General features: G+C 43.1%; 1 protein-coding gene across 8 annotated transcripts in view; it reads left to right on the forward strand.

The window, feature by feature from the left end:
• myt1b (myelin transcription factor 1b) overlaps positions 1–27,766 on the forward strand; it is an 87,533-nt gene that overhangs the window by 44,365 nt on the left and 15,402 nt on the right. For 7 of the 8 annotated variants that reach the window (XM_026367791.1, XM_026367795.1, XM_026367794.1 and 4 more), the window contains exons 3-8: positions 14,388–14,494; positions 19,507–19,561; positions 21,809–21,839; positions 22,982–23,044; positions 24,360–24,736; positions 25,539–26,678. In XM_026367791.1, the coding sequence (XP_026223576.1) occupies positions 14,388–14,494; positions 19,507–19,561; positions 21,809–21,839; positions 22,982–23,044; positions 24,360–24,736; positions 25,539–26,678 (1,773 nt within the window). Of the gene's footprint in view, positions 1–8,927; positions 9,099–14,387; positions 14,495–19,506; positions 19,562–21,808; positions 21,840–22,981; positions 23,045–24,359; positions 24,737–25,538; positions 26,679–27,766 lie in introns of those variants that run through there. The other variant, XM_026367798.1, reaches the window with a different exon arrangement.

The following is a 27,766-nucleotide window of genomic DNA, read 5'->3' on the forward strand; positions in this document are numbered from 1 at the left end:
ATAATAATTGCTGCAGAGTCAGCCTACTGTGCATTATGTTTCTGCGTGTGTGTGTGTGTGTTTGTGTGACCACGACTGCACGACTGTGTGTGAGAGAGAGATCAAGAGAGGGAGTTCTCATTTAGTTTTTCTCTTTCTTTCCAGCAGCTTTCACTTTTTTGTGTTCGCTAACTAGAGAAAAAAGGCTGGAAAGAGGAGAGAAGAGAGAAGAGGATGGGAGGGGGGTTGAAAGAAGAAAAGAGAGCAAGCCAAAGAGCGTTGGGTGCTGTGTCAGTCTGATTTTTTCCATAGTGACAGCTGGGCCCAGAAGCTCAGACCCTTTTCTTCTGGCACACAAAGCCCATTAAGTATGCCACTCGCTCAATGGCCCCCGCAGCCTCCAAATTGCTCTAAGCTCCTCCCTAAAGTGTGGCAGCCTTTGTCATTGTAATCAGGCCTTGTTTGTGAAGTGCTGCCTGTATTTACCGCTGCTCAGGGTGCATATTTGCCCAGCCTGCTGCTGTCGGGTGAGCACAGGAGGGAGAGAGGGGAGAGAGGTGAGGAGCTAAAAGACGGTGGAAAAGATAGAAGTGGAGAGCTGGAAAAAAAAAGAGGCGATAGGAGAATAGTTGGCGGCATGAGCAGACAGAGGATGGAAGGATGGGAGGGTGGAGTGCGGAGAGGTGCGGTGACTCAGGATGATGAGAGGGAAGTGAAGAAGTCAGCAGAGGGAAGGCCTCAAAGAATCTGACTCAGTGACTTTGGATAGTGACGAGAGGTCAGGCAGTCGACCTCAGCAGGGGGACAGAGTGTGGGACACAGGGGAGGAGTGAGTGCTGTGATGCTAGTCTGGATTGTGGGGTAGAAAAGGAGGGGTGTGACAGGAGGACTTATTTACAACTCTCTCAGATGCTGCATGGCTCCAGGCATTGCCATGCACATTAAGAGATTCACGCTTGACGAAAAGTTAAAGAGAGAGAGGGGAAGAAAAAAAAACTCCCACAGTAAGTCTAGATTTGTCCAAGTGACAGGCAAAGTGACAGAAAGGTACAGCGGACAGACAGAGTAGCAGAAGACACAGAGGAGTGGAGCGATGTGATGCCTTTTGGCAGAGATGACCCCATTCCACGTGTCACCCCACCCCCTGTAGGGAGGCCCAAACTGTGGGTCGGGTTGGGTAAGCAGGGAGGGTAGAGGGGATCTCTGGAGATGACGGTCATCTAAAGTGGCATCCAGACCAAACTTTGTCTGTCTCTTGGCCTTTTCCTTTCACTTTGAGTGTGTGTGTGCACATGCCTGTTAAAAATTCATAACTCCCACAAAAAAGGGAGAGGGGGGGCTAGAAGTGTAATAAGTGAGTAATGAGGAGTCAGAGGCAGTTTGGATCTCTATCTAAAATGTAGCCGTATATGTTTATACACCATCGAAGTTGGTTATGTTAAAGCAATAGTGAAATGTACTGTAGCATCTACTTCAGGGATAGAACACATTTAGAGTCCAAATGTACATTTAAACAATTAGCTGAAGCTAATAGGCTGTTCAGTAGTTTTCCACATTAAGGAGGTATCTTCTAACTTTTCTGTTGTCATGCTTTTATTTTGTACTAAGTAAAAACAAACATTAACTGGCTCCAACTTTTCAAATTAACTATTGTTCACATGTTTGGGGTCACTGAAATGTAATTTAATGAGATCAAGTAGATCAGAAATATAGTGTAGACATTGTTAAAGTTGGAAATGACTTTAAATGACTGTTTTTATTTGATGGAATATCTACATATTTGCACACAGGCACATTATCTGCAAACATTAGTCCTGTGTACCAGTGGCATGCTGTGTTTGCTTATGCAAGTTTATGAATTTAAATGCATAATTCATCATTAGAAATCCAATTAACATTTATGTTAGCACAGCAGAACAAGTGGCACCTTTTGAATGTTAGTGTATCACCAGAAAATTAAACTTCTTTTGTGTAGTACTGGTTGTCTGAAAAATGGCGTTTGTCCTATATTCTCTAACTGTCTAATATTTGAATTACCACTCTAACACGGTCTGGTCAATTTCAGGGTTGTTGTTGTTTAACCTGCAGAAGTTTGTTAGTGCTTGCATGTTTTTGCTGCCACATCTTTACTGCAGACGTGAACCAGGGGGAAAATCTGTCAAACAGCCAAGAATTACATCTGTCACAGATGGTGAGCTCAAAAAGACGGTCAGGGGAGATTATTCTGACCTCTTCCAAAAGCCTGACAAAAGAGAGTCTGTGGCCTGGAGAGTCTGTGACTGATCGACAAGATCCACTAATGTGGGTTATCTCCTTGGATTATTAGGGAAACCTTCCAATAGGACAAGTGTCAAAGTGTTTACTTCATTTTACCAATCGTGGTTCTTGAGTATTTGCTTATTCTTTTGCACAAACCATGAATTGTGCATTTATTCTCCACCTCTTCCTCTGGGAGCATAGTGAGAGATCTTTTAATTGCTGGTATGTGCAGAAGTGATAACTGCAGCAAACTAAACCTGTTTCAAAGTCCACATAGACCTATGAGTATTATTTTAAGACTGACTTGAAAAAAATGTGATCCCATACTTTAACTAACGGGGTATGTCGGATGGATGTTGAAGTGCAGTACAAAGATAGGTGTTTTTGAAAATCCCTTCCCTGGATAGTAGTGGGAGAAGCGTTTAGCTGTGTCTAATAGGAGCTGACAGATATGGGAATGATCACACTGCATGGATGTTAGAGAGACAGCGAGGTTGGGGGTGTGAAAGTGAGACGGTGAGAGAGAGAGAGAGAGAGAGAGAGAGAGAGAGAGAGGGCAATAGAGCCATCGTGTTATGAACCTGATTGTTTCCAGGAGACCAGGAGTAAATGTCCATCTGGGCATGAGCCCAGGGTGTGTGAGTGAAGTTAAAAGAAGCAGCTCCTCTCTTCAAACACATCCCCAGATCTGTGTGTCTGCACAAATTAAAAATAACTTCGACTTTCTTTGTTACTTCAAACGCAAATCTGCACATTTATTAAAGGGAAAAACTTTTCGCTTCCAGCGGAGCGGTGACCCCTTCGTCTTCCTACCAGTTCAGTCAAAGTTGTTACTATTTGAGATGCTGAATAATGATAATGAAAGCGTAGGAGTGAACATTTAAGAGGACTTTTGAATAATGATGATGATGAAGACGGAGGGAAATTTCCATTAATTAGCTCACGCGGGTCATTTTCTCAACAAGGTCCTGTTTCCTGCTCTTCAGTGTGTATGCCTGTGTGTGTGTGTATTTGTCTAAACTTTATTGTCACCACCATCTCCAAGACAGCTGGAGGCTATGTCAGAGTTCAGATGCTTGTTATACAGAGCAGAGAATTAGAAAGGGGGGTGGTGTGTGTGAGTGTGTGCATGTGTGTGTGTGTGTGTGCATTTCTGTTTTTATATGCCTGTGAACGTGCAGCACATGTATGTGTGTGTGTGTGTGTCCTATCTACGTGCTGGAACAGAAGGATGGGGGGGTGAATAGTGAAGTTAATAGGCTAATGAGAGCACTGCTCAGGAAGAATTGAGGAGACTGTCTGGCATCGTCTGATAAAAAAAACTTACCGTGGCATTAGTGGGGACCCAGCAGTCCTCCTTAACAGTGACACCTTCTTTGTCCACACACACACACACACACACACACACACACACACACACCAAAAGCCCATTTAAAAAGCAGTGAATTTAATATGTGTGTGTGTGTGTGTGTGTTTCTCTTTCACTTTGTTTGTAGCATAAGACCAGAGACAAGATTTGTACTGCTGGATTTTAAAAGCTCCATTTTAACATCTTGTTCACATTAGATCCTCTCTGTTATTTACTGCATATTAAAAATAAAACGTCAGATTTCACAGAACCAGATTATTCAGCTGCTAAGTTTATAATAAAGTATGAAGGTATGAAGTTTAGTTCAGTTATTAATTGAACTAACCGACTGTCATAAGCCAAACATCAACACTCAAATTCCTTGATTGTTAATTACGAGCGTGAATAATTCAACAGCTGAACTAAAGTGAAACTAAACCACCTGTTCAGGTTTATAAGGAATCATAAAGTTGCTTTTGCTTGAGTTGAATTGTTTTTAGTTTGGTTATTTAACTTTATAAGAAATGATTTAGTTAGTTTAGCTGTTCGGGTTTATAATAAATGTAGTTTAGTTATTAATTAAACTCAGCTGATCCAGTATAATAAATCCCAAATTAACAAAGCTACACTCAAACTTCTTTAGTTTAAACTCGAATAAGTAGTTCAGAGAAATTAAACCACTTGTTGTTTAGTTTAGTTTAGTTTAGTTTAGTTTAGTTTAGTTTAGTTTAGTTTGGGATAATTCTCTTTTAGGTAAACAGGTTCTGTAACTTTTTATTTGTTTCCTTATTTTAGGTCAGGAGCACAAACGTAGTGAGAGTTTAGTTAAATCAATGTCACATTAATTTTGTTATGGTTTAATAGTGACAGCTCTTAGTTTAGAAACCGTGTTTTATGACTTTTGTTTTGATTCAATTTGCCATTTTTATTTCATTAGGAATTGTTCACGCTTATGATGATGAAGAAGTTTAGACAAACTATTTAAGCTTATAACAAAAAATGAAAATTCATTAGAGTTTAGTTCGTTTGGTTCATAAGATGTTGTCACAGGAGTTTAATTAATACTGTTTAGTTTAACAGCGACATTTCAGCATAACTTATATTTAGTTGCCTTTAGTTTAGTTAAAGTTAGTAGAAACTAAGATTATATCAGATAAGTGGGTGAACTGATTTTATTTAATTCTAACAGTGTAAGTGGGTAAAGTGAATTTATTAACTTTACAGTAGATTCATGAGGCGACAATAGTGGTAAAGTCACGTTAGTTTAGTTTCAGTTGGTGAATTTAGTTTAGTTTATTAGCACATTGTTTAAATGACTCATTCAGACATGTGCACATTATAAATACACCTTTCTGGCAACAGGGCAAATTGTTTGTTAATGTGCAACTCTGAGCACACAATGGAAAAAAACAATCATATCATTAAATGTGCATGAAATAAAATGAAATGAATAAGAAAAGCAGCAGAATGTGTTGAGGTTGCTTTACTCCCCATTACATCTTGGAAAGATGGGGATGGGGGTAATAAGAGCAAGCAATGGGAGAGCTCATTATCTGGAAGACCATCTGCTATCGGGAGGGAGGAACTGTCTGTCTGTCCCAGACACAGACACTCTGAATAGGCCTGGAGTTGGGGTGAAAATGTTGCTCTAACTTCCCTAAATTAGCTGTACATCTGGTATATTTGGTCATGTGATCAAGGAGGGTGGTTGAAACTTACATTGTTTCAGGGGAAACTGTTAACAGGGGCAGAAATTTGGAGTTGGATGTTGTGAATGTGTAAATTGGTTAAACTGGAAGAATAAAATCAGCACAAAATGATGTAGTGTGAAGGGATTACTGCTCGATTAAACTATTCTCTTCAGGGTGAAGTTGTTATTTCTTTCTGTTTCTGTCAGAACTTGTTTATGTGTTTGTGCCAAGTTTCTAATAATAATGTGAGTTTCTCTTTGTAAATGAGCGCAGATCTAAAAAAAAAAAAACACTTCCACAAATGAGGTGGTATGAGATGGTAGACAGAGTTGAGTGTTTATATTGTTTAAGGCTGAATGCTGAAGGATCTCAGTGAGTGTGAGAAGTTGCCGGGCGCAGCAGATGCTCTTTGTCGTCGTCGTTGCCATTGTTGTTGAAAGCAGACACTGGCAGGCGCAGATTGGCTCCAGCTCCCGGCAGCAGGAGCCCGTAACCCCTCACTATTGGCTGTCCAGGAATGTCAGTCAGCTGCTCGTCCCTCCCAGCAGCCCTCCCCTCCCCGGCCGAGCAAGTTGAACTAAAGTTTGAGCAACTTTGTGGTGCACAAGTAAACTCACCGGCTGCGCCTGGCGGTCGCTGCGGAGCTGAAGAGGCACCGAGAGGAGGACCGCAAACATGAAGCTGTGTCGCACTTTTCTAGGTTCGTATCACTCACTTGTTTTGACTTCGCAGGAACCACTTGAAAGATGAACTTTTGTGTTTCGGCATGTGCGTCTCAGCCGGTTTGTGACTCGTCTTTTTGTACTTTTGCTTTTGCGCTGCAGATACAGAATATTACTCAGGACTAGGTTCACAGGAGTCTGTGGAACTGGTGTTATTCAGGACAGAAGTCCTTTAAAGACACTGTCGCTGAGCGGGATTAAGAGCTTATAGTTGTGTCTGAACACCAGCTGTAACTTGAAAACTTCCAACAACAAGCTGCGGGGAAAACTCCTCACAACACACATATTTCCAAATGAACTCAGCTCCAGTACTGAACTGAAACCAAACTTCTTCTCATGTGGTAAGAAAGTGGCCAGACAAAGGACAGTTGGTTCCCTAGGGGACCGTGTGGCCCCGGTACCGTGGGGACAATGCCAAGCTGCGGGCTTATTAAAAACTTTTTGTTGTGTTAGTCTGTCGGCTTGTTCCATCTGTCGAGGGACTATAGGGGCCTCCCCCGGTCTCAACCTCAGCGCTCAGTCAGCTGCTGCCCCATGTAATATTTATACTGGCTGCCTGCACGGCCCCCGGTTCGCACAATATAGCCACCATTCATGTGCTATAGTCTGGAGTGACGTGTGCATTGAAGAGCTGCAGGCCTCTGTGCCATCTGCATCTGCAGACGGACTTTGGAACAACAGAGGAAAAACTTTTCCCATATGATGAACCAGCTGCTGGGTCACTGAGACTGCGAAATAAAAACGTTTAGACGTCACTTTTAATAAATATTAATAAGTACTACTTCAAATCAGTTAGTTCAGTTTCTTTGAGTTTGGCTCCCAACAAGATGAAAGAAATGTCACTAACTAACTTAGTTAAATGTCACTAACTAACTTAGTTAAATGTCACTAACTAACTTAGTTAAATGTCACTAACTAACTTAGTTAAATACCACTAACTAACTTAGTTAAATGTCACTAACTAACTTAGTTAAATACCACTAACTAACTTAGTTAAATGTCACTAACTAACTTAGTTAAATACCACTAACTAACTTAGTTAAATGTCACTAACTAACTTAGTTAAATGTCACTAACTAACTAACTTAGTGGACGACGTGCAGACAAAGGCCTTTGTTGCCTCCGCATTGAGCTGCTGCAGGTTTTGCGCAGGCCTGAATCCTCCGCGGGCCGGAGCTGTCCACGGTTCTGAACACACAGACTCACACACACGCACACGCACAGACACACACGCGCACACATTTAGGAGCTGTTCGTAGTCCTGAAGTCTCACTGCAGGTAAAATAACAGCAATCCGAGCCTCTATTCCACTTCTCTATCTACTCTGTAATCTTCAGAACAGGCTCCAGCTTGCAGCTGCGCCCTGCTGCGGGCCTCTCAGCTCACATCCGCTCCTGACCTGTAGACCCAGCTTTCCGCACGGTCCCCTCTGCTGGATCACGGCCCTGGATTTTTCATATTTTCCCTCTTTTGTTTATTCGATTGTCGATGTGTTGAGTCCTCTCTCTCCGCACCCACAGTCTGAAATCATACTGATGCGGCGTGCACGGCCGGTGATTGATTTCAGCTCCAATGCATAACAATGGGATTGCACAAAAAGAGCCTGCTGCAAAGAGATAAGAATTTAATAGAATTTCTGAAAGCTGAAGGTTGGGCTTTTTGAATATTCCCTACGTACGTGGCGTGGAGACAGCAGATAAAGGATGGCATTTGTGGGGACTATTCTCAAATGGCTTGTAATGAATGGTTGTCATTTCCACTAATGGTTTCAAAACAGCAAAGCAAAACCACGGTGTGAGCAACATTTGGGAGTGACTCCAAGTTGCGCTATTAAGACTGTCTGTTTGTTGTTGGGAGCTGCGCTGACAGTCAGCATCATTGTCTCAGCGAGAGCAGGAATCTATCAACATATCTCTAACTGGCGGTGATTAGTCTTCTTAAACTGCTGCAGACGCCAAAACAAACCTCGTCCGATTTCCACTTGATATTTTTTCTAAATATTTCTTTGCAGCATGTTTTGTCAGTGATAATTCAAATTGATATCCATCCCCCCACCTCCCCAGAGCATAAATAATTTTGAGTAAAGCTGCCTTGGAGACTTGCATATGTGTTGTCAAAGCCCCTGTTTCCATATCAGATGCTGTCAGGACGCAGAGCATACACAAACTCTGCATACAACTACTACATCAATTCTCAGTCCAAGGAAGAAAAAAAGTCCCCTGAATGAATTATTGGACGGTACCACTTCCCAGGATGTGTGGGGGGGTGAAGGATTATAGCAGCTATAACCTCCATAATGCATTTGCGGAACATCAAGAACTTGTCAGCTGGCGAAGTGCGTAAAATATGAGCTCGTTGTAAAACTGTGTCGGCTGGAGAGCTCACATGCGCAGAGATATTTCCTTTAGTCACCGCGCACAGGTTGTTTATACTTTTACAAATGTATGGAGAGGGAAGCAGCGTGGACTTCTTATATTTGGATAACGTGCGCGCACTAAAAATCGAGTTCGTAGTTTGAAGTTGTCACCTTTGCTGTTTCAGATGGTGCCTGTGTTTGAGAGAGGGTGAGGAAGGGAGAAAGTCGGAGAGCGAGAGGGAGAGAGTGTGTGTTCACATATGTCCATTGAGTTAGTGTGGAGTAAGGGGGACCTCAAGCCCTGCCCATCTGATGCTGGAGGTTTACTACAGCTTCCGTGATGTCATGGCAAAGGGCGGAGGGAGGAGGTGGGGGTGGGGGGGTTGGAGAGGGGATGGAGGAGGGGGGGTACAATGGCTCATGAGGGAAAGGTAAGTCAATATTACGTTTTTTCTCGCTGACAAAGGCAAATGAAGCCATGTTTTTTTGCTTACAAACAAGTAACATCTTAACGCGTTGACACGGAGCCGTGTGCCGGTGCGCTGTGCGGGAGAGGCCGGCCGGAAACCCTCCGTTCGCTCTTACTATTTGTCACATCTGGACATTTGTAACGGGATAGATGATCGCTTTTTAAATCTTTACTCGGGATATCTTTTTAGCAAACTACTTGACTGTGAACCGCAACTCTCGAAACACATCAAGGACGCAACACCAGACCCCAAAGGAAATATTGTTGAACGCAGGTAAACAGAAATCAGCGTTGGTTGTGTTTTGACTGGAAACTGCACAGAGATGTATTATTATTCATCTCGTAATCGAAGGCCTTTGTTGCATAACTTTGATATGTGTCTGCATCCTTACGGCATTTAAAACATCCCGGAGAGAGGGATCTGACTGAGAGTAGTTCTCATTTCACATTTTCATTTGTTCTAATTTCTCTTATGTAAATTAAAACTTACTCTCATCTGCGACCTCTCAGCAGTTTAACCTGCTTTTATTCTTAAAAGTGTAGATTTGTTTAGGCTGCATTTCCATTATTGGTGATCGTAATGCAGCGTGTCTGGATTGGAAAAGATGATGTTTTCGCTCAGGTGTTGTTCATATTTACACTGACGCCTTAGAATAAGTGGGAATAAACCAACTATGGCGCTTTCTCAGAACCTCAGTGATGCGTGTTTACCCACTTCTCTGTCACTCTGCCTCTGTTGGATAGTTCATCAGTGTGCGTGGGTTTGAGGGGAACACACTCGAGCTAAGAACTGATGATTTGAATTCTTTAAAATCCTCTTTTAACGCCCCGAGCTCTACCTGAAGTGCGTTTTCACTCTGTCCTCTAGTTTCACCTTCTGTATCGCCAAGAATAAATTAGCTACTGTATTTCTCACGCCTCAGTGGCCACACTACTGCTGCTCAGCACTGTTTCTGGGCTGTTACGCCGGAGTGTGCTATCTGTGCAGAGTTCAGTACCAAAATGTGTTATTACGATGTTACAGTGGGCGTTGAGCAGGACTCCCGTGTGTGTCTGTGCGTGTAGATCCATGGACAGATGGATGGATGGAAGGATGGAGTGAGTGTGTTTGAGAGCGAGGGAGAGGGAGGGGTTGGCCATTTGATCCTCTGCAGCAAAAAACAGAGATGCTCTCTTCAAATGTCAGCCGCCTTTAGTGGTGCGCAGATAAAAAAAGTCCTCAGAAGCGCGCTACAAATAGGCTGAACACCGGGCGTCGAGGAGCCAGGCTCGGGCTGCACATTTCGCCGGATTTTCAAGTGCTCAGCTTGTCGGATGCACTCCGAGACAGTCCTGCGGTGCAGATTGTGAGCCTGTGCGTTGTATTTTTCTTTACTATCCCCCCTTCCTGCTTCGCTTTGATGGCCACGCAGTGTGCTGTGTGTGCGCCTCACGGTCTGTCAAAGCACCTGCGTCCTAAGATGGAGGAAAGAGATGAAGGATGATGATACACAGAGTGTTATGTCACCCGCTCTTTAAGTTGCTCTCCATCCCCGCTGTAGTAGCCTGTAAGGCTGCTTAATATGCTTCAGCACCGGGGAGCGCGGCTCTTTTGATAAACTTCAGCTGCTAGTTGAGGTGATAGAAAATCTGTCAGGGTGGGAAGCAGGCAGGACCAGGCGAAACTCATCGGAACACACTTGACTTCGCTTGTATCCGTTTTTAAAAGCATCTGCCTTCAGAAACAGTGTTAAATAATACAAGTTGGGATTTTAGATGAAAGTGTCCTAATGCAGAATGAACACTGAGCTCAGGATTTGATGCATCGTGGGCAGAAATGATAAAACTCCTATTGTTTTTCTTCTGTTTACTTTTGCTGTGAAATGTAGCCTAGTTTCAGGGGATTAGAGAATTAGGTTATTGGTGCCTTATGCTGTCAGAGGAAGCTATAACGGCAGAGTATAGAGCTGCGTGTAGCACAGGCCTGATATGAAGTTTTTTTTGTTACCGTGACAGGAGGAAACCTCTCTATTTATGAAGGGTTGAATAGCCCATGGTGAGGACAGCAGGTGCCGGAGGAGGGAGTGCAATAAACATGTTGGAGGAGCAGCTGGGGCCAAATTGCACCCTCGTCATTCAAAGCCTATCAGAAATCTAAGCAATACAAGCAAAGGTCAGGGTTGGCCAGGCTTTCAATGGAGAGGAGGCATTTAAAATGAAAGCCTGGAAATAATGAATTTCATGCCCTGCGTTTAAAGGGAAATAAATAAAAAAATGAAAATTAATTAAAAAGTAAGGCAAATGTGCATAAATTGTCAGATGGGTGCAGAGAAGAGTGTTAAAAGCAAAACGGTTTAGAATAGCACAATGTGCTGCCTAAAGGGGGGGGGGGGGGCGTTCAGGTGCACACAGACCTGCAGTTAGTTAGAAGCGGCACTTTGTGTTGTTTCTTAGATGCTGAGGTCAGGGCGGCCCACAGGGGAGCACACCACCGGCCCTAAACTCTCAGCCCATATCTGATTAGACCATTCATCTGAGTCCCAGTCGTTTTGTCCTAATGTCTCTTCGTTACCTTTTTGGTAACAGTGCTGTTCGACGTGACCTTGAGGCTCGGATGTCTGGTTTTAAACCTCACACTGAAGCTTGTGACAGAGTTCTTCTTCCTGTTTTCTTTGCCTGTCCTATAAATTATTAATTAAAACTTCACATCTGTCAGATAATCTGGTTACGTGGGTTTTTAAAATGTTTTTTTTTTGTCCTGTGGCACAAAGACACTAGTGCGTAATGTGACGCTGTCCCACTCCACAACTTTTGATTTCTCTGTCTCTTCAGGCCAGCTTGCTGTAATCACACTAAGTTGTCTGTAAATCCTGCTTAACAGGACCAGGAGAGTACAGCTGGCATCGGCCCTGTATGTACACTAATACTGTTACAGACAGTTCACCCTGGTATTTAATCTAACTATGGATTTAGGCCTCTTTGCTCCATTGTCCAAGTATAGTAAGCTGCAGGGCTGTAATGGTATTACTCAAGCCCAAACTTTGTTTTGTGGACTCAGTGTGTTGATTTTAAAACTGTCTTCTATTATATTGGTTTGTTTTGTAGCCAAACAGGAAATATTTTTTAAACTTTGATAAAAAAAAAAAAAAGAACCCTGGCAGTAAAATACTAATTTTTAATCCATTCATTTTGTATTCATCTTTCTTCCTGTGACCTCCCTCGCTTCTGATTAACCAAACCTCCCCGGTGAACGGCTAATTGTCTCGTACTCCTCCAATTTTCGCTGAAAAATAACGAGCTGTGAGTCTTTTAGGTGGGAACGAGCAGCATCTGATCAAAGCATAAGAGAGTAAATATCCTCTGCAGACAAGGCTCAAATTAGTTTTATATTTTTCATCTGCAAACAATCCAGATGTTCGTTTTTTTAAGATGAAACAACAGATGAAAGTATAGAAGTGTAAACTTAGCCACATGTTTGGTGATTAATTGCCTGGTTTTATAAACCCCTGCAATCAGATATCTCACAGTGGTTCAAAATGTCCAGATGAATTTTCTGTGTGTGTGCAGCAGTAACAGCAGCTTAGGACTGAACAAAGTGAGCAGAGACGCTGACACATGGCCCCAGGCAACGTGTCCTAATAGAGCGCTGTTATATATTTGGCATTTAGGAAGGGCTCTCAGCTCCTTGGCCTACGATCTAACAATGCAGGACAGATGCTCACTTCATTCACTTTAAAAGATGGGAAAAAGTAGAAAAAGAGAGAAAGGGGGAGGGGGGGAAGAGAAATAAGTGAGTTTTAGTGCTTGTGTGCATGGAGACAGAGATAGCTGAGACAGTGAGACAGAGATAGAGATGCAGACCAACAGTAGTGCTGCTGTAATCAGTTTTTCACTGAGGGGGGAGTGAAAGTTGATAAACAAGCATTCTGCAAAGAGTGCTGGCTGAGCTTTGGTGAGGTTTGCATGTAATGGGCAAAGTAGGGCTGGGCGTGGAGGGAGTGAGAGGAGAGTTTGATGGAGGAGAAGGAGGGTGAAGCGGAGGAGAAGGAGGAGGAGGGATGGGGTAGAGGGTAGGGCCGATCTGCTTTGGGACCCCTTGGATACGGACACACAGCCTTTTGTTGTCTCCCAGACTGTTTGCTTTCAGATTGGCACTGCTTTTAACATGCACTTTGCCTCCACTGTGGGTTCACATATAACACAAAGTGTGCAGGGGAAAAAAGTGTCACTGTATCTTTGAAAACAAAAAGACGAGAAATGAAAAAGGTTGATGAGAGGGAATAAGATGGACAGATGCATCTTGCACTCTACAAAGGCCCAAATGATTTAATTCCATGTTAACGTGAAAAGAGCTCTCTGGGCTGTTGCCTATCAAGACAGCGGCAGGATATTTGAAAGAACTACATTACTGCAATCATTTTAAATAATGCGGTTTCAAAGCAATGCAAAATCAAATAATCAAGAATATTTACCTTCAACATTCTGTCTTTTGAATAATTACCCTTTCACGTTATTGCAACCTCAATTTATATTTTCAATAGAGTGGATTGGGAGTGAACTGACCCAAGCCTTGGTCTTGAAGATGGATGGATAGGTAGCCCATACAGAGAAATAATCGCTATAAACTCAAGGGCACTTTGTCTTTCACAGTGTTGTGCTGCTTGCTGCAGAGTCGCACAATCCAAATAAAGGTGAGGGTATAGATGCATACATTTATATCTGAAAAGGAGTCAGATTTCACTGTACCAGCTAAGCACTGTGGAAAAAAAGAGCACAGAGAGAGAGAGAGAGAGGGATGAGGAACATCGGCTTGTTTTAGAGACTTGCAAATGAAGTGTCTTAAAGCTACACTAGTTGAAAAGTTCAGCCTTGGGCTTTCAAAGAAAAATACTGCACACTCTCCCTGAACTTGAAACTCACGAGTAAAATAAAAAAAAAGAAAGAAAGAAGGAAAGAAGGAAAGAAGGACCACCTGAACTGTTAGAACAACTCTCTGTTTAGTATGTAACAACTCCACCGTCACTGGCATCTCTGCAAGGAGGAGGAATGGAAAAGGGATTTGTGATGGGTTTAGTATGTTTCTCCTGGGCGATCAGGAAGATGAGGAGACGAGCTATTACCTTGATGAAAAAAAAGGCAAGAGAGGGGGGGAAGAGGTTTGATTTATGTATGGTTCATTATTTACTGACCATTCTTCTCCCCTTTCCCCTCGCTTCACCCATCCCCCTCGTGCTTATATATGCACCCTGAAAAGCTTGATAAAAATGTGCAAATTTGATTGATTCTAATAGCAGACTGACAGGGACCCCAGCTGGGGCACTTAACCATGCCCGTGTGTATGTATGTGAGTGTGTGTGGAAAGCACGTGCACTGTGAGTTAATAAAGGAGTGTCTGCTGTATGCTCAAATGCCCCGACCTTCCTTTAAAGTAGCACCCCCACCCTCCCCTTCCTTCCTTTATCCAAACCGCTGCCCCATCGCCTGGTGCTGATTTTAACTCTCCTTTTCTTCCCTTCTCCTTCTTTCTGCTTCTTTCTCTCCTTCTCTCATCTCACCTCCTTGTTTCTCCTCTTTCTGCTGCTAGAAAATGAGTTTCGGGGCGAGCTGGTGAACCAGCGGTGGACACGAGGTGAGAGGACCAGCAGCCGCTGTCAGGCCTCCCAGAGACTGCAGAGCCGTCGACCAATCATGGTGAGTGACAAGGCCCTGCAGCTCACCCCCACACCCCCACTACCCCTTCCAACCTGATTCTGCTTCCTGGGCATTTCCCCAATCCCCAACTCAGCAGGGAAAGCAGAGGGAGGGGAAGATGGAGAAAAGCTGTGAGTATTGTGGGGCAGGGGGGTTGACGGCCATGCAGGACAGAAAAACATGAATCAAACAGCACATCAAATCTCCCACTTGGCCCTGCCCATCCTTTTGCCTCAGCCCCACTCAGCTTAGTTCAGTTTAGTTTAGTTAAGCTCAGCATGGCACAGCTCAGCGTTTCCCACTGCTGAGTTCACTTCACTTCACAAGACTTTTTTTTTTCTATTGAAACACAATAAAAAACAGAATCTCAAAAGGATGTCCTTGAGCTGCTCATACTTTTTTGTCCATAATATTCCTCCTTATCAGCAGAATAGAAAAACTAGAAAATAGTCTCTTCTACCACCTACTTCCTCCCTTTTAACCCTCTCTAAACCTGCCTCCCCTCCTTCTTGTACTTCAAACTAAAATGTGTCCGACCCAGATTGCCACTTTTTCAAGGTTATTTCTACAGTGTGGTAGAAAAAACAGTCTGGTGTTTTCACTTCATGTGCATCACAACTAAGCGCGTGACACTCAACAAAGAGATGGAGGGATAGAGAGGAGAAAGAGGAGTGGGGGTTGTGAGGTAAGTGTGTATATGGGGGTGGTGGTCATTTTCCCCTGGGCCCGGTAAAAGTAGTTTTGCTTCCCCCTGATGGCTCCGGTTCATCTGTAGAGATGCCTTTTATTGATTTGGTTTGATTTCTACTGCCGAGGGAGCCGAGGCGAGAGAAGCGTTGGTTTCAAACACTAGATCACACGAAGCAGCCCCCGTCTGTTTGGCCTGACACTTTTGATACCTGCCACACGGTGTTCTTATTATCTTTCTAGACTTGTAGAGAACTCACATGACTGCGACGGATCGAGGATTAGAACTGAAAAGATGTTCAGTTATGAACACTGAAATCGCATTAGGATGACTCATACTGTAAATGGCAAACCTCTGATAGCGCACTCATTCACATCTGACCCATTATCTGGTCACACATGCTCAGTCTTTTCGCATATGAAGTGCGAAGCATGCTGCCTCCCCCTCCCTGCGCACTACTCCGCTCTGCCTTGTGTGAATTATTAAAGTGAAACTTTGGAGGGGTTCGCCGTGTAGTGATCCAACATGGAGGCCGTGCAGCGTGGTCCGCCTGTCAAGGGAGCTGTGCAGCATGCCTCTAATTGGCAGGTGCTGTCTGCAGGTAATATTTGGAGATGTCAGTCTTCACTGCCACTCGTGAACACTCCTCTCCAACTGCTCTTTCAGTGTCTCCACCCCACCTTAACCCCCTCCTTTCTTCATCTACTCTTGTAAAACTGAAAATGAATAAAAGAGTCATTTATGTGCACCAGGGGACGAAGGGTGACCTTCTCTCTGAAGTCATTGCCCCCAGCCAGCCATTTACATAGAGCTGTCAGAATGCAGAGCAGAGTCGAGGCCCTCCTGCACCGTGCGTTGCACACAAAGAAGGACATAATTGATAATGTACAACACAGCCTGTAGGGATGAGCCACATCTTCCTCCTCCTCTTCCTCCTCCTCCTCCTCCTCCATCTTTTTCTTTTTTGTCTGCTCCTGCTCCACACCACATTTCACACTAGTTAGACCTCAAGACACACAGTTATGCACACTCTGCCATGCACTGTTACACACACACATACACACTACCTTCATCTCTCTCTTTCTCTTTTCTGCATAAAACATTGCTGGTACTGTAAAGGCCCACCTACATATATACAAGGAGTTCAAGGAGTCTTGATTAAAATGACAACAAGGTAAAGGACGTACATCTGAACATACAGTAAATTAAAACGGCTCCTTTGAAAGAGGTAGGGAAAATCAGGTGCCTTGCTGTATCTGGATTCACTGACTGTGACTTTGTGTTCATACAAATTTAATGAGCTGGAATTGAGAAAAAGGACAAGAAAAAGGGAACTCAGATGTGCTTACCTATTTAAATGTACGTAACTATGGTTACGCAAACATGAAAGCAGTAGGGGCCCTTTTCAGTCCAGGTTTTGATTCATCTGATGACTATCAACGTAAGGAGAAGGCAAAGGAAGGAAGATGAAAAAGTACAGGGGTAACAAAATATAGTATATAATCTTTTCATGAAGGAGGAACATAGTTTCAATGACATACACTCACGCACACACACACACACACACACACACACACATATTCATAAACAAACTCTTGCTTTGCTTTCCTTTCCTTTCCTCTCTAGTTAGATTCATTCAAGTAAAATGGTCCAACACATTTTGTATATCTTGAATTCCACCTCCTTTAACATTTCAATCATCAACTTTTATCTTTCATTACCACTAATTACATTTATAAGACAGCTTGCAGTTGATATGCATTCAGCATTCCAATTACACTTCTGTGTATGCTTTTCCAGAAGGTGGGATGCAGATGGAAAAACAAAGTCTCACAGCAAAACCATTTTCCTAGTCGTATCGTGACCATTTCAATCCCCTCTTAACTTTTTTTTTGGGATCAAATTACACACTACTTGCCTTAGTAGCAATATCTACAATACTCTTTTTAACAAGTACAACTCCTACATTCAAAGTGTTATCTATTTGTCCATCACATCTGTGTCCATCACTTTACTGCTTACCTACAAACTAGTTTTCACGCATTCTCAAAATGCAGAGTTCTGACCTTACAGCTGGTTCATTGTGGATATTTTTATTCACATTTCCACTTCATTTTTTTCAAATTAGCTGAGCTACTTCACAATCTCTCCACATGACCTCCAGCAACTGCAGAAGTATCCCCTAGTGTACAATACTACTTTTTATGCGAAACTATCCTTTTGCGGTTGTACTATTATATTGTACATCATATTATTAGGTTATTATGATGTTTACAATAATCGCTGTGCAGCATTTTTATGGACGTGAAGCTAATTGTACCTAACTTGTATGTTGTGCAGCCTAATTTGCATGCATAACATCAGGGGGGCTGTGGATAGGAAGTTAGAGCAGGTTGCCTACTGGTTGGAGCTTTGATCCCTGCTCCTTAACTCCACTTCTCTTCCTGGACAAGACGCTGAACCCCAGAGTGGCTCCTGGTGTGCATAAGTGTAACATGTGAGTCGCTCTGGATAAAAACGCCTCTCAAATGACTAAACTCACAACTGTTGTACCTAAAATTATAGTGTGTAAGGTAACTATAAAGTATAGTTATCAAATAACTGTAAAGAGGCAAAAAGATCAAATATTTCTCTTTGAAATACAGGGGAGTAGATAAAAGTAGCGTTAAATAGAAACTCTCAAGTGAAGCACAAGCACCTAAAAACTGTACCTAATTAAAGTACTTATTCCACCACTGCTGCTTGCACATATGCATTCAAACAAGTGCAGACAGTCAGGCGTAAGGAAATGGAGTTTGAACTATAAACACCCATGTAAAGGAGAGTACACGCAGACAGAAAACTCTTCACTGCGCACTCATCCGCTCGTCTTCCCACACAGCGCTGTGAGTGGAGCACAGAAGGAGTCAACTGCTCCCTTCAGGCAGGGCACAAAGCTGCTGCTTGTTGCACGACTTCTACATTAACAGCGCTTGATCAAAAGAGTTGAGGCCAGAGTGGTGCGAGAAAGAGAGGAGGAGGCCAAGGCGGTGGAGATTCACAGGAAAGGAGGGGCCGGCGCCTGCACCTGTACCTCCGGCCAAACACTAGAGGCTAATGAATGAAGCGCACCCTCCTCGCGGAAAAAAAAGAAAAGCCCTTAACAACAACAACAACAGCGTGCTTCATCTTCCTCTCATCCCTCTTTCCCCTCCTTCTTTTCATAAGTAGTCTATTAGCAGGAAAGGGGCATTGCCAAATAGAGAGAGGGACGGGGTGGGGGGGGGACAGAAGAAGAGAAACAGGGACCTCGTGTTTGAATCCCACTGTGGTGGTGCCAACTTGACTATAGAGAAGCAACAAAGCAGCTAAGTGCCTGGGCATGGATCGGGGGAGGTGTAGGCAAATAGAGGGATAAAGGGGTAGTTTGAGGGTGGGAGGGTATACAGGAGGGAGGAAGTGTGACAGAAAAAGAGGGTAGACCTGAGATTTATAAAAAAAAAAGCCCAGAGTCCAGTAATCAAAGCTAATGGCTCCATTGTGTCTAAAAAGCATCTGATAGCTTTAGAGTGCACTGAGAGCAGCACTGAGCACAGAGAGGTAGTGCTGAGGAGGTGTGACTGAGGGTCAATATGCATGTGTAGATGTGTGTGTTTGAGGCAGCAGGGTTAACACCTGCTCTATTGTGACTTAAAAGCTAAGCCAGGACTAAGCAGCGGGCCCAATACACACTCACACACGCTCACACACTCATGCACACACACCTCTCTTCTTAAAAGGGATATTACGGTGCCTTTTAGTGGCCTCTGTGTTTTTGCTTTATTATTATTTTCAGCATAGTTATGATTGTCAGTCCTTCTGCTTAAAGGGGCTCTGGCCCCTGTGTGGGTGTTGCCTTTTGCCTCGGCACACCATACAATCATGTGGACCATTCAGGTGCAGGAAATTACAGGGAGAGTGATGGGAGGTGTGTGTAGGGTGATGGTGGGGAACAGATTTGAAAAGTAGCTCGAACAGCCTGGTTTGTTTTCTCTTTCTATACCATGCAGTCTTCTTTCTGCCTGTTCTGATGAAGTGAGTCAGACCAAGTGTGTTTTCGCTCTGTGGTGAGAAAAAAAATGGCTTTTGGAAGAATTAAAGGTATGATCATCACTTTGTGTCACTGTTGCCTTTGGTGTGTTTCAATGGGAACATTCGGAGCAATGGTTATTACAGTCGTTCTTTTGAAGCAGACAATAGACAAGGGTGATTAACTGTGGATGTGTGAGAGCGTGGAGAAATAAACCCTCATCCTCACCCTTCAATTCTGTTTCTTCTTTCTCTTTTTCTCTCTTCTCCACCTCAGATGAGTGTAGAAGGTGAAGACAAGCGGACTCGCACTCGGTCCAAAGGAATCAGAGGTGAGTATAGTCACTTCTCTGCATCATTCAGCCAGTTTAACACATGTTCACACTCCATCTAATGAAAGCAACATTGATGCATTCTCTTACAAATTTCACATCACTTTTTCTCATTAGTTGTCAAAGCAGCAGCATTTTCTTTGGGTTTATTTCTATGAGAGAGTATACATTTCAGGATAATAAAATTCTTGGGCTAAAAGTCCTTAAGGAATTTTGATTAGCATTTTTGCAGCAGGGCCATGGCCCCTGAAAGATTAGAGAAATTAGCCACTGGTTTATCAAAGCTTCTGTGGAACTAAATCTGAACCCTGGTTCCTCTGGTGGAAATGCAGATGGAGAAATCTATTCTCAAAAGGTTCCTGGTCCCCAGGAAAGGTTCCATGATTCAGATTCAGACTCTAATATAAAAACACTGAGGTGTAGCTCTTTTTAAAGTCTCTACATTCAGGTCATCCTGGATAACATTTCATACATTTTCATCAGATTTGTTGTGCGGTGCAGGATAAAGCTTCATTAATGCTGTATGTGTTATTTTTACCTCACGCTTTTACACTGAAGCCTGGCAAGTTAGGAACCATCCTAAAAGTGTTTGTAAGATGTCCAAGGGGGCTTTGTGTCGACAACTTTCTCATTTCAAGTTTAATTACATCTGGGCCTCTTTCCATTTTATTACAATATGAAATATAGCAAGTTATTATAGCCCCTTGTTAATAACTTGATCTTTTTGTAATCACAGACACTTCAAACCAACTTACAGCTTATAAACAATCAGATCAGTTTATTTAAGAAAAATGATTTATTAAAACAAATTTTATTCTGTTGCTACCTGTACTGTTACATCCACAGTGTTAAAACATATCATATAGATTTTGTGGATCAGATAAATGTGTACACATGCACATAAGGGAAAACAGCTAAAATGACCTCCTCACATTTGTGGTACACAATCTGAATGCAGATATGTTTGTAAAATAAGCAGATGTAGATATTGATTAGTAAACATGCATGTTTGTGTCTGTTTTCATGCTTATATGTGCACATGCATGTGCTTATACAGCAAATTAAATGTTTGCATGTGCACACGTGAATGGGAGGACATGAATTCAACATATAAGAGTATAAATTCAGATCGAAACGTCTGTCTTTCTCGATGTGTTTGGTGTAAACGTGTACGTATGTGTGTGTTTGATGTTTAGAAGTGAGACAGCAGAGCAACAGTTCACAGGGCGTTCAGGAAGGCGCCCAGTCATTTCAGCTGTATGATGAAAGCTGGAGAAAGATGCTGCACACACACGTGTGTGTGTGTGTGTGTGTGTGTTTGAATGTGTTTTTTTGTTTTTCCTGCTCTTAGTGTATCTTGATACACGGGGTCATTCTGACATGTGATTAATGCATGTGATATCGGAGCTCAAACTGAATTCTCCAGGATCGTATTGTTTTCTTATTTGCTCCAAATGAAAATGGGATATTTCTCCAAAGTCATTCTATCTCTCAACTCCCAATCAATGCCTATAACCAGCCCAGAGCAACGAGTGTGTGTGTGTGTGTGTGTGTGTGTGTGTGAGAGCTGTGTGTGAGCAGAGCTTGATTTATGTTTTCAAGGCAATTACTATAAGTTGTCCCAGAAAGAAGTGCTGTTTTTTTTTTTACTGGTGAAGGCAGTTTCCCTTTTAATTTCATTTTGCCAATTATGATAACTAAAGTGCAACAATTAATCATGTTTTATTGCTGAAGTCTGCGTATAATTGTCACTTTTTCTGAACAGCGTTATGCAGTTTGGCTGATTTAGGTTTTTCTCCTAGGTGGATGCTGTTGTGGTAGCCCTTCTATCTCTGTGTGTGTGTGTGTGTGTGTGTGTGTGTGTGTGTGTGTGTGTGTGTGTGTGTGTGTGTGTGTGTTATTCATAAAGCATGTTTGTGCAGCTCAGTGCTGATACTCTTGTTTGTCTTGCACTTTCCATTCTGAACATGTGTTTATATGTGCGTTTGTTTGCATGTACTGTAAATATGTGTGTGTGTGTGTGTGTGTTTGTATGTGAACCTAGGAGTGTTTAGCTGTTTTTTTTTCCCGATCATGCAGTCAGCAGTGTGTAAGCTACTATAAGAAAGCCTCATGGGATTCGTATGCATTTGTGATTTATTGATCTGACTTTCTTTTAGCAGCACAGCTTTTTGAGCAAACGTTCACCTTTGTTCTTCCCCCCTGTGTCTTTTTCTCCCCCCTTCTTTCTCTCCCTCTTTCTCTCAGTTCCTATTGAGCTTGTAGGACAAGAGCTGAGGTAAGGAAACACCTTCATGTTTGTGCAAACCCCTTTCATAAAGTTCTTTAATGTGCACCGCTGAGCACCCCCCGGCACTCGTAGACTCACTATCAGTGCGTCTTTAGATGATATTGTATAATATGATTTTTATTTTTTTATCATCAGCACTTCTCAGCTCATGGTCAGTGCCTCCAACAGGCTGGTATTGATTTCTCACAGCCTTTTGCTATTTCCTGCTATGAACACATACAGTAGACCCAATGAAAGGGGTGTATGATCTTTTTGTGATCCGATCGAAGGATACAGCGTGAGGAGAGAGGATGGTGAATGGCGATTATAGTTTTTATTTTTTCTTGTCCCATCCCCCTACTTCTCCTTCCCGTTCCTTATAGCCATTCTTTCCCACCCAGGCGGTGACTTTCAGTGCCTCACTGGTCATTAAGCCCACTGTTCTTCCTCTTCACTGTGCTTCTAAATTATTTTTTCATCCTCTTGCATTTTGTCACACTTCACCTCCAAACATTGATCTGTGCCCGGCACTCCAAAGAAACCTATCGGTTTCTGAATTAAGAGAGGAAAAAAAACAGTAAGGAGGCCAGAGAGCACCTCATTTAAAATGCAAATGCAGCATTTTTTAATAAGCGAAATTAATAATAAGGATAATTGGAGTAATAAAGGGCAATTGCTGGGGGAAGTTAATGAGAATTGAAATGAGCTGTCCTGAGGGGTCATAGCAACCTGAATCAGAGGAGAGACTGAAAAGCGAGAGAGAGGAGTAGAGCGAGACCTGATGATGATGACTGGTGAGGAGAGCAGAGCAGGGGAAATTACAGCAGGTCTCGGCTGATCCTTATCGCTCATAGTAACAGGATATAGGCCAGGCTTGATGTACGACAGACAATATTATGTTCTCCCCGGCTTGAAGCCACCTGCATTCATGCATTATGTGTTTCTGCTGGATGGGGGCGTGTGGGGGGGTGCATATCTTTGTGCATGTGCATTTGTGTGACATTTGTGCTCAGTTTGCATGTCTTTGCTTTGTTTTCTTTATCTTAATTTACCTTTTTTACTGCCTGTGGTTATCATTGCTTCTGCATAAAGACTAAAATGCCCCATGTCTTAAACATGCAGTATCTCTAACCTCCATCCATCTCATCCAGCTGCCCCACCCCTGGATGCAATGGCTCTGGCCATATCAGTGGGAGATACTCACGACACAGAAGGTAGGACAGATTAAAAACCCACCCTCTGTTTGTCCTTCTTCTCTCTGCCTTGTCCTCCTTGTCCCCTCTGCCCCACAGCATCAGCTTTGTGGGAAATACTGTTTCATCCTAAAATTTAACCCTTGTATGGTGTTCGGGTCTGTGGGCCCTGTTTTAATTTTTGATCAAAATAGAAATCATAGGATTAATTATTTTTTCAAACTCAGAGTCATTGGCCTGTGAACAATATATATGTCAGAACATATTTTTGTTGATGTAAAAATTCGAGCACCTGTCTGCTCTCACATTCACACACATTTTATCATTATCTTTATCAAACACTAGATTGCTCATATCTTTTTCTCTATATATCTATTTCCGCTGCACCCTTTATTATAGTTAGAGTTGTGGTTACCAATTTTTCTGACTCGTGTCACCCAAAAAACAAACCAATTGTGACTTTAGTCACCAGTTGTGACCAGTTCAATGTCAGTGATTTTTATCCTTTGTTTTACTAGTTTTTAACTAATCAAGTATGAACAATCTGTATTGTAGAAGGAAAGAGCAGAAGGAGCAAACATACAATCTTTTCTTTTCTGTTAATCATCTTGCGTCCTTTTAAGTTTGTGCTAATGAATTTAAAATTGTAAGAGTAAGTAAAATGTTTTCTAAGCACATTGCAAAATCCTACAGGCTCAAAATCTAAACCTAAGTAATCAAGTTTTCAGTGGACAGCAGTGAAATCTGATTTCTCTCCACTTTATTTTAGCCTCATTTTCCCGCCCTACATGCCTCGTCTGTGTCGCTCGCCCTCAGAGACCCTGTGGGACTCGGGGCAGCTCACTGGCTTGTGACTCCTCTTTATTGAGGGGCAGATATTAGCTATCTGTTTACATGTGTATTCATTCAGGAGGCAATTTCAGATGCACTTTGTTTATAGATCGTCCCTCAATCTCCCTCGGTGTCTCCCAGGTGAAAGTAAGAGGGAGTTTATTGGATTTCACCCTCCGCTGCTTTGCCTGCCGCCTCTCCATACAAGTTGTTCATTAAACGTTCCAGTCAATTGGCTGAGATTGGTTGTGATGTGTGAGTGAGCGAGAATGGCGCCCTCCTCAGGCCACATGTGCTCTGCTGGAAGTACCACTTCATTCTTCATCATGTCAGAACACATGCACACTTCACTGTGCTTCTTACAGTCACTCGTGGTCATGATGAGGTGCATGAGGTTTAGCTGAACGTGTTGATGTGTTTGTCATTTCCAGTTACAACCATTCTTGGTATTAATGACTCAGCTCTCTCTGTTCTGCTCTTATCTCTTTCGTTCTTCAACCACCAGTGTTCTGGGCTGCCCTATAGCCAGAAAGCGCCGTCTAGAGGAAGCCGAGGCTGAGCAGGAATCAGAGCGGCCTGCTTCGAAGAGGAAGTCCCACCCCCTGAAACTGGCCCTCGACGAAGGCTTCAGCACTGAAAGTGATGCCAGCAGCGAGGCCGATGGCGAGGGAGAGAAGGATGGGGAGAAAGCAGGAGATACAAAGGTGGAGGAGAAGGAGGAGAGGGATACATCTGTAGAGGAAGGTGGAGAGGAGGTGACAGAAGACCTGACACAGAATGGACATACAAATGGACAGGAAGTGGAGACACATAATGAGCAGAAGGGGGAAGAAGAGGAAGACACATATCAGAAAGAGGAGAACGCATTCACTGCTGACGAAGGTAATGTTGAGACATCTTTACCTCCTTCCTTCTTTACTGGGGAGGAAACGTCCACTGCAACTAGACATAAGTGCTTTCCAAATAATATTTCCGGGAACCGGTTTGTGCTGGAACAAGTAGTGAAATGATCAGTTAGTCAATCAACAGCACATTTAATTGAACTAATTAATGATTAAAATGTGAATATTTGCTATTTTATGTTTATATATTCTGACTTTTAATGTCTTCCTGCACTCTGAAGCAGTGAGTAGATCATTGCAGACATCAAAAATTGACATCATCTCTAAAGTTTCCTAGAATTAAATTAATTCTTACTTCCTTTTTTTTAAGCTAACATAGTCTGTATCATTGTAAAACCTTTTGTTGAAATGAGCACCACCTGAGAGGCTTAATCTAGGACAAGAAAGTCCCTCGGCCACATCATTTGCAATACAGCTAGCATTTAGGTTAACGCAGATCATGTGGAGTTGGTGTATATATTATAGACCAGGACAAATCCCATGTTCCAAAAAGTCCAGATCTGTATTACTGAAGGTGAGTTGTCATGTCTACTAACATTCAATAAGGGCTTTAGCACATTGTTAAATTTTATTTCTAGTACGATCTTAAAGCTGCTTTACATCTACAGACCGTGTCACAGCAGGTATTTTTATTTCATTGTGAGCTCACTGTGAATGACTTGGCAGACAGGAAGATGAGGCCGGTGATGATAAAGATATCGCTGACAACAGCTTTGGCTCGCTGCATGACTCACACTTTCCTCTATGTCACCACTCTGACTTCTTTATCTTTGTTTCCACAGAGGAGGAGTGTGTGATCATCGAGCCTGAGCTCAGAGCAGCGCCACCTGCACCTGAGGAGTGTCAGTCTCCTTTTCAGAGTGCTGAAGACGTGGCCAACTCTCTCCTCCACCTTGGCCGAGTCTCCAACAACAATGCTCCAACTGTGGCCATTCAGCAGTCTGTTGCTATGGAGACTGAGGGGGATGTCACTGTGGAAGCCGAAGGGGTTGAAGAAGTAAAGGACGAGCAGGAGGGAGACATGAATGAGGGGGAAGAGGAGGAGGAGGTGGTTCACAGAGTTCAAGTACTGGAGGAGTCATCTGTTGTGCAGAAGGAGGGAGAGGAGCTGGAAGATGAGCAAGGAGAGTGCGAAGACAGGAGCAACCTCGTGAACCAGGTGAGCCACCAGTATCTGATCGAAGATGTCCGCCGTGAACAGATCAGAGATGAAGAGGAAGAGGAAGAAATGGCAGTGCTGGAGCAGCAGAGGCAGGACACTTCAGCAGTAGAGGAGGAGGATGAAGAGAAAGATGCAGAGGACCACAGGGACCACGTTCTGTCCATTTCTGATGTGCCAACTGCCATCCGCACCATCACCAGCACCGCAGCAGCTCAGGGAACACACATCAAGACTGAAGACCACAGGGCCAGTTCTCCGGAGGACTACAACTCACACAGGGCAAGTCCCCTTGACAAATATGACTCTCATAAACCTAGTCCACTTGAAAATTACAAGACCAGCCCTCCTTTAAGCTACAGCTCCCACAGGGCCAGTCCACTGGAGGACTACTTTCCAAACGCCAGAGGTGAGAACTATAAAATCCACAAAGCCTTGTCCTTGGCCTCTTCTGAAGTTATCGAGGTTCGATCAGATAGGTCAGAGGAAAAAGACCTTGATGACTTGGATGGGGATGATGAGCGCGATGACGAAGACAGCCTGTCACAGCGTTCCACGGTGACAGACGAGTCAGAAATGTTTGACATGACCCGAGGCAATCTGGGTCTGCTGGAGCAAGCCATAGCCCTGAAGGCAGAGCAGGTGAAGCCAGCTGGGCCCAGAGAGCTGCTCCATGCCCCAGATATCCACCACCAGCGATACTTCACCATGGAAGACAGGCCCAAGCACCTGGATGTCATCCGCAAGAGCTACTTCAGCAAAGGTAGGACAGAGTGAAGAAGCTAAGAGAGGAGGGCAGAACTACAACATGTACTGAGACGTGAAAGTTGCTTGAAGTAGACAATTCATCATGAACACTTAGACTCCTCTATATTTTAAAGCTGTGTTAGCATCACATGGTAGTGCTGGTACAAGCAGAGTCCTTGGTGGTGAATTTAACAATGCTCCAACACCCCAGACGTGATATTTACCTGCTGAAATGTGGAACATAAAACAATAAGCAGTTAAAAAAAGATTGAATTTGTTGTTTCTTTCATGAAAGGAACAATTTGACATCTTGAGAAATATGCTTCTTAGCTTTTTTGTGAAGATTAAGGTGAATTTCTTGATACCAATTTCATGTCTGTGGGCTAAATACGAAGTACAGCTAAGCATAAAGACTGGTGTGTGGGTTGTACAAATGGAATAAATGAAATATACCGTTGCTCTGTTAATTTAGTTGATTTTCCTACTATAGAGCAACTCAAATTGCCTGTCTCCTCTGGTTATTATGTCAAGCTAAGATAAAATGTTGAGTGGTAAACTTTCACAATCAATTGGCCAAAATATGCAAACAAAAATCCTCATTATTCTTTACACAGAAATGATTAGGCTGTCAATTTAGCTGAGCGAGTGTTCAGAAATCATGTATTAAACCAGCACAAGGTGTCATGTGATTAACTTAATGTTGGAAGCAGGGTGTACAAACAAACACAGTGTACCAAACAAACAGGGATGAGTCACAGAGCTCTGTTTAGATCCTTCCTTCTCCATTGTGTGGGGGGGAACAAGGACTTCCAGCTGAATAGGCTTCCATGAAGAGCAGAGAGGAAGTGCTTGAAGAAAGAACGAGGAGGAACAACAGTGAGGCAGGGAACGCGAGGCGTTCGAGAGAAAGAGCACGAAAAGAGTGCAAGTTGTTCCACAGTCAGTAGCGTGTGTTTGTTTACATGCTGCATGTGTTCGGGCCTTGTATTTCACAGTTGGCTCGCTGCCCACTTGTCATGCTTCTCACAGTATAGCAGTAGTGTGATTACATGCCTGGTAGTCTTGCCCTCTCCTTGGCCCCAACTCCCTCCTGCGGTGACGTTC

Source organism: Anabas testudineus, chromosome 7 (genome assembly GCF_900324465.2).
Source record: "Anabas testudineus chromosome 7, fAnaTes1.2, whole genome shotgun sequence".
In the NCBI taxonomy this organism is placed as follows: domain Eukaryota; kingdom Metazoa; phylum Chordata; class Actinopteri; order Anabantiformes; family Anabantidae; genus Anabas; species Anabas testudineus.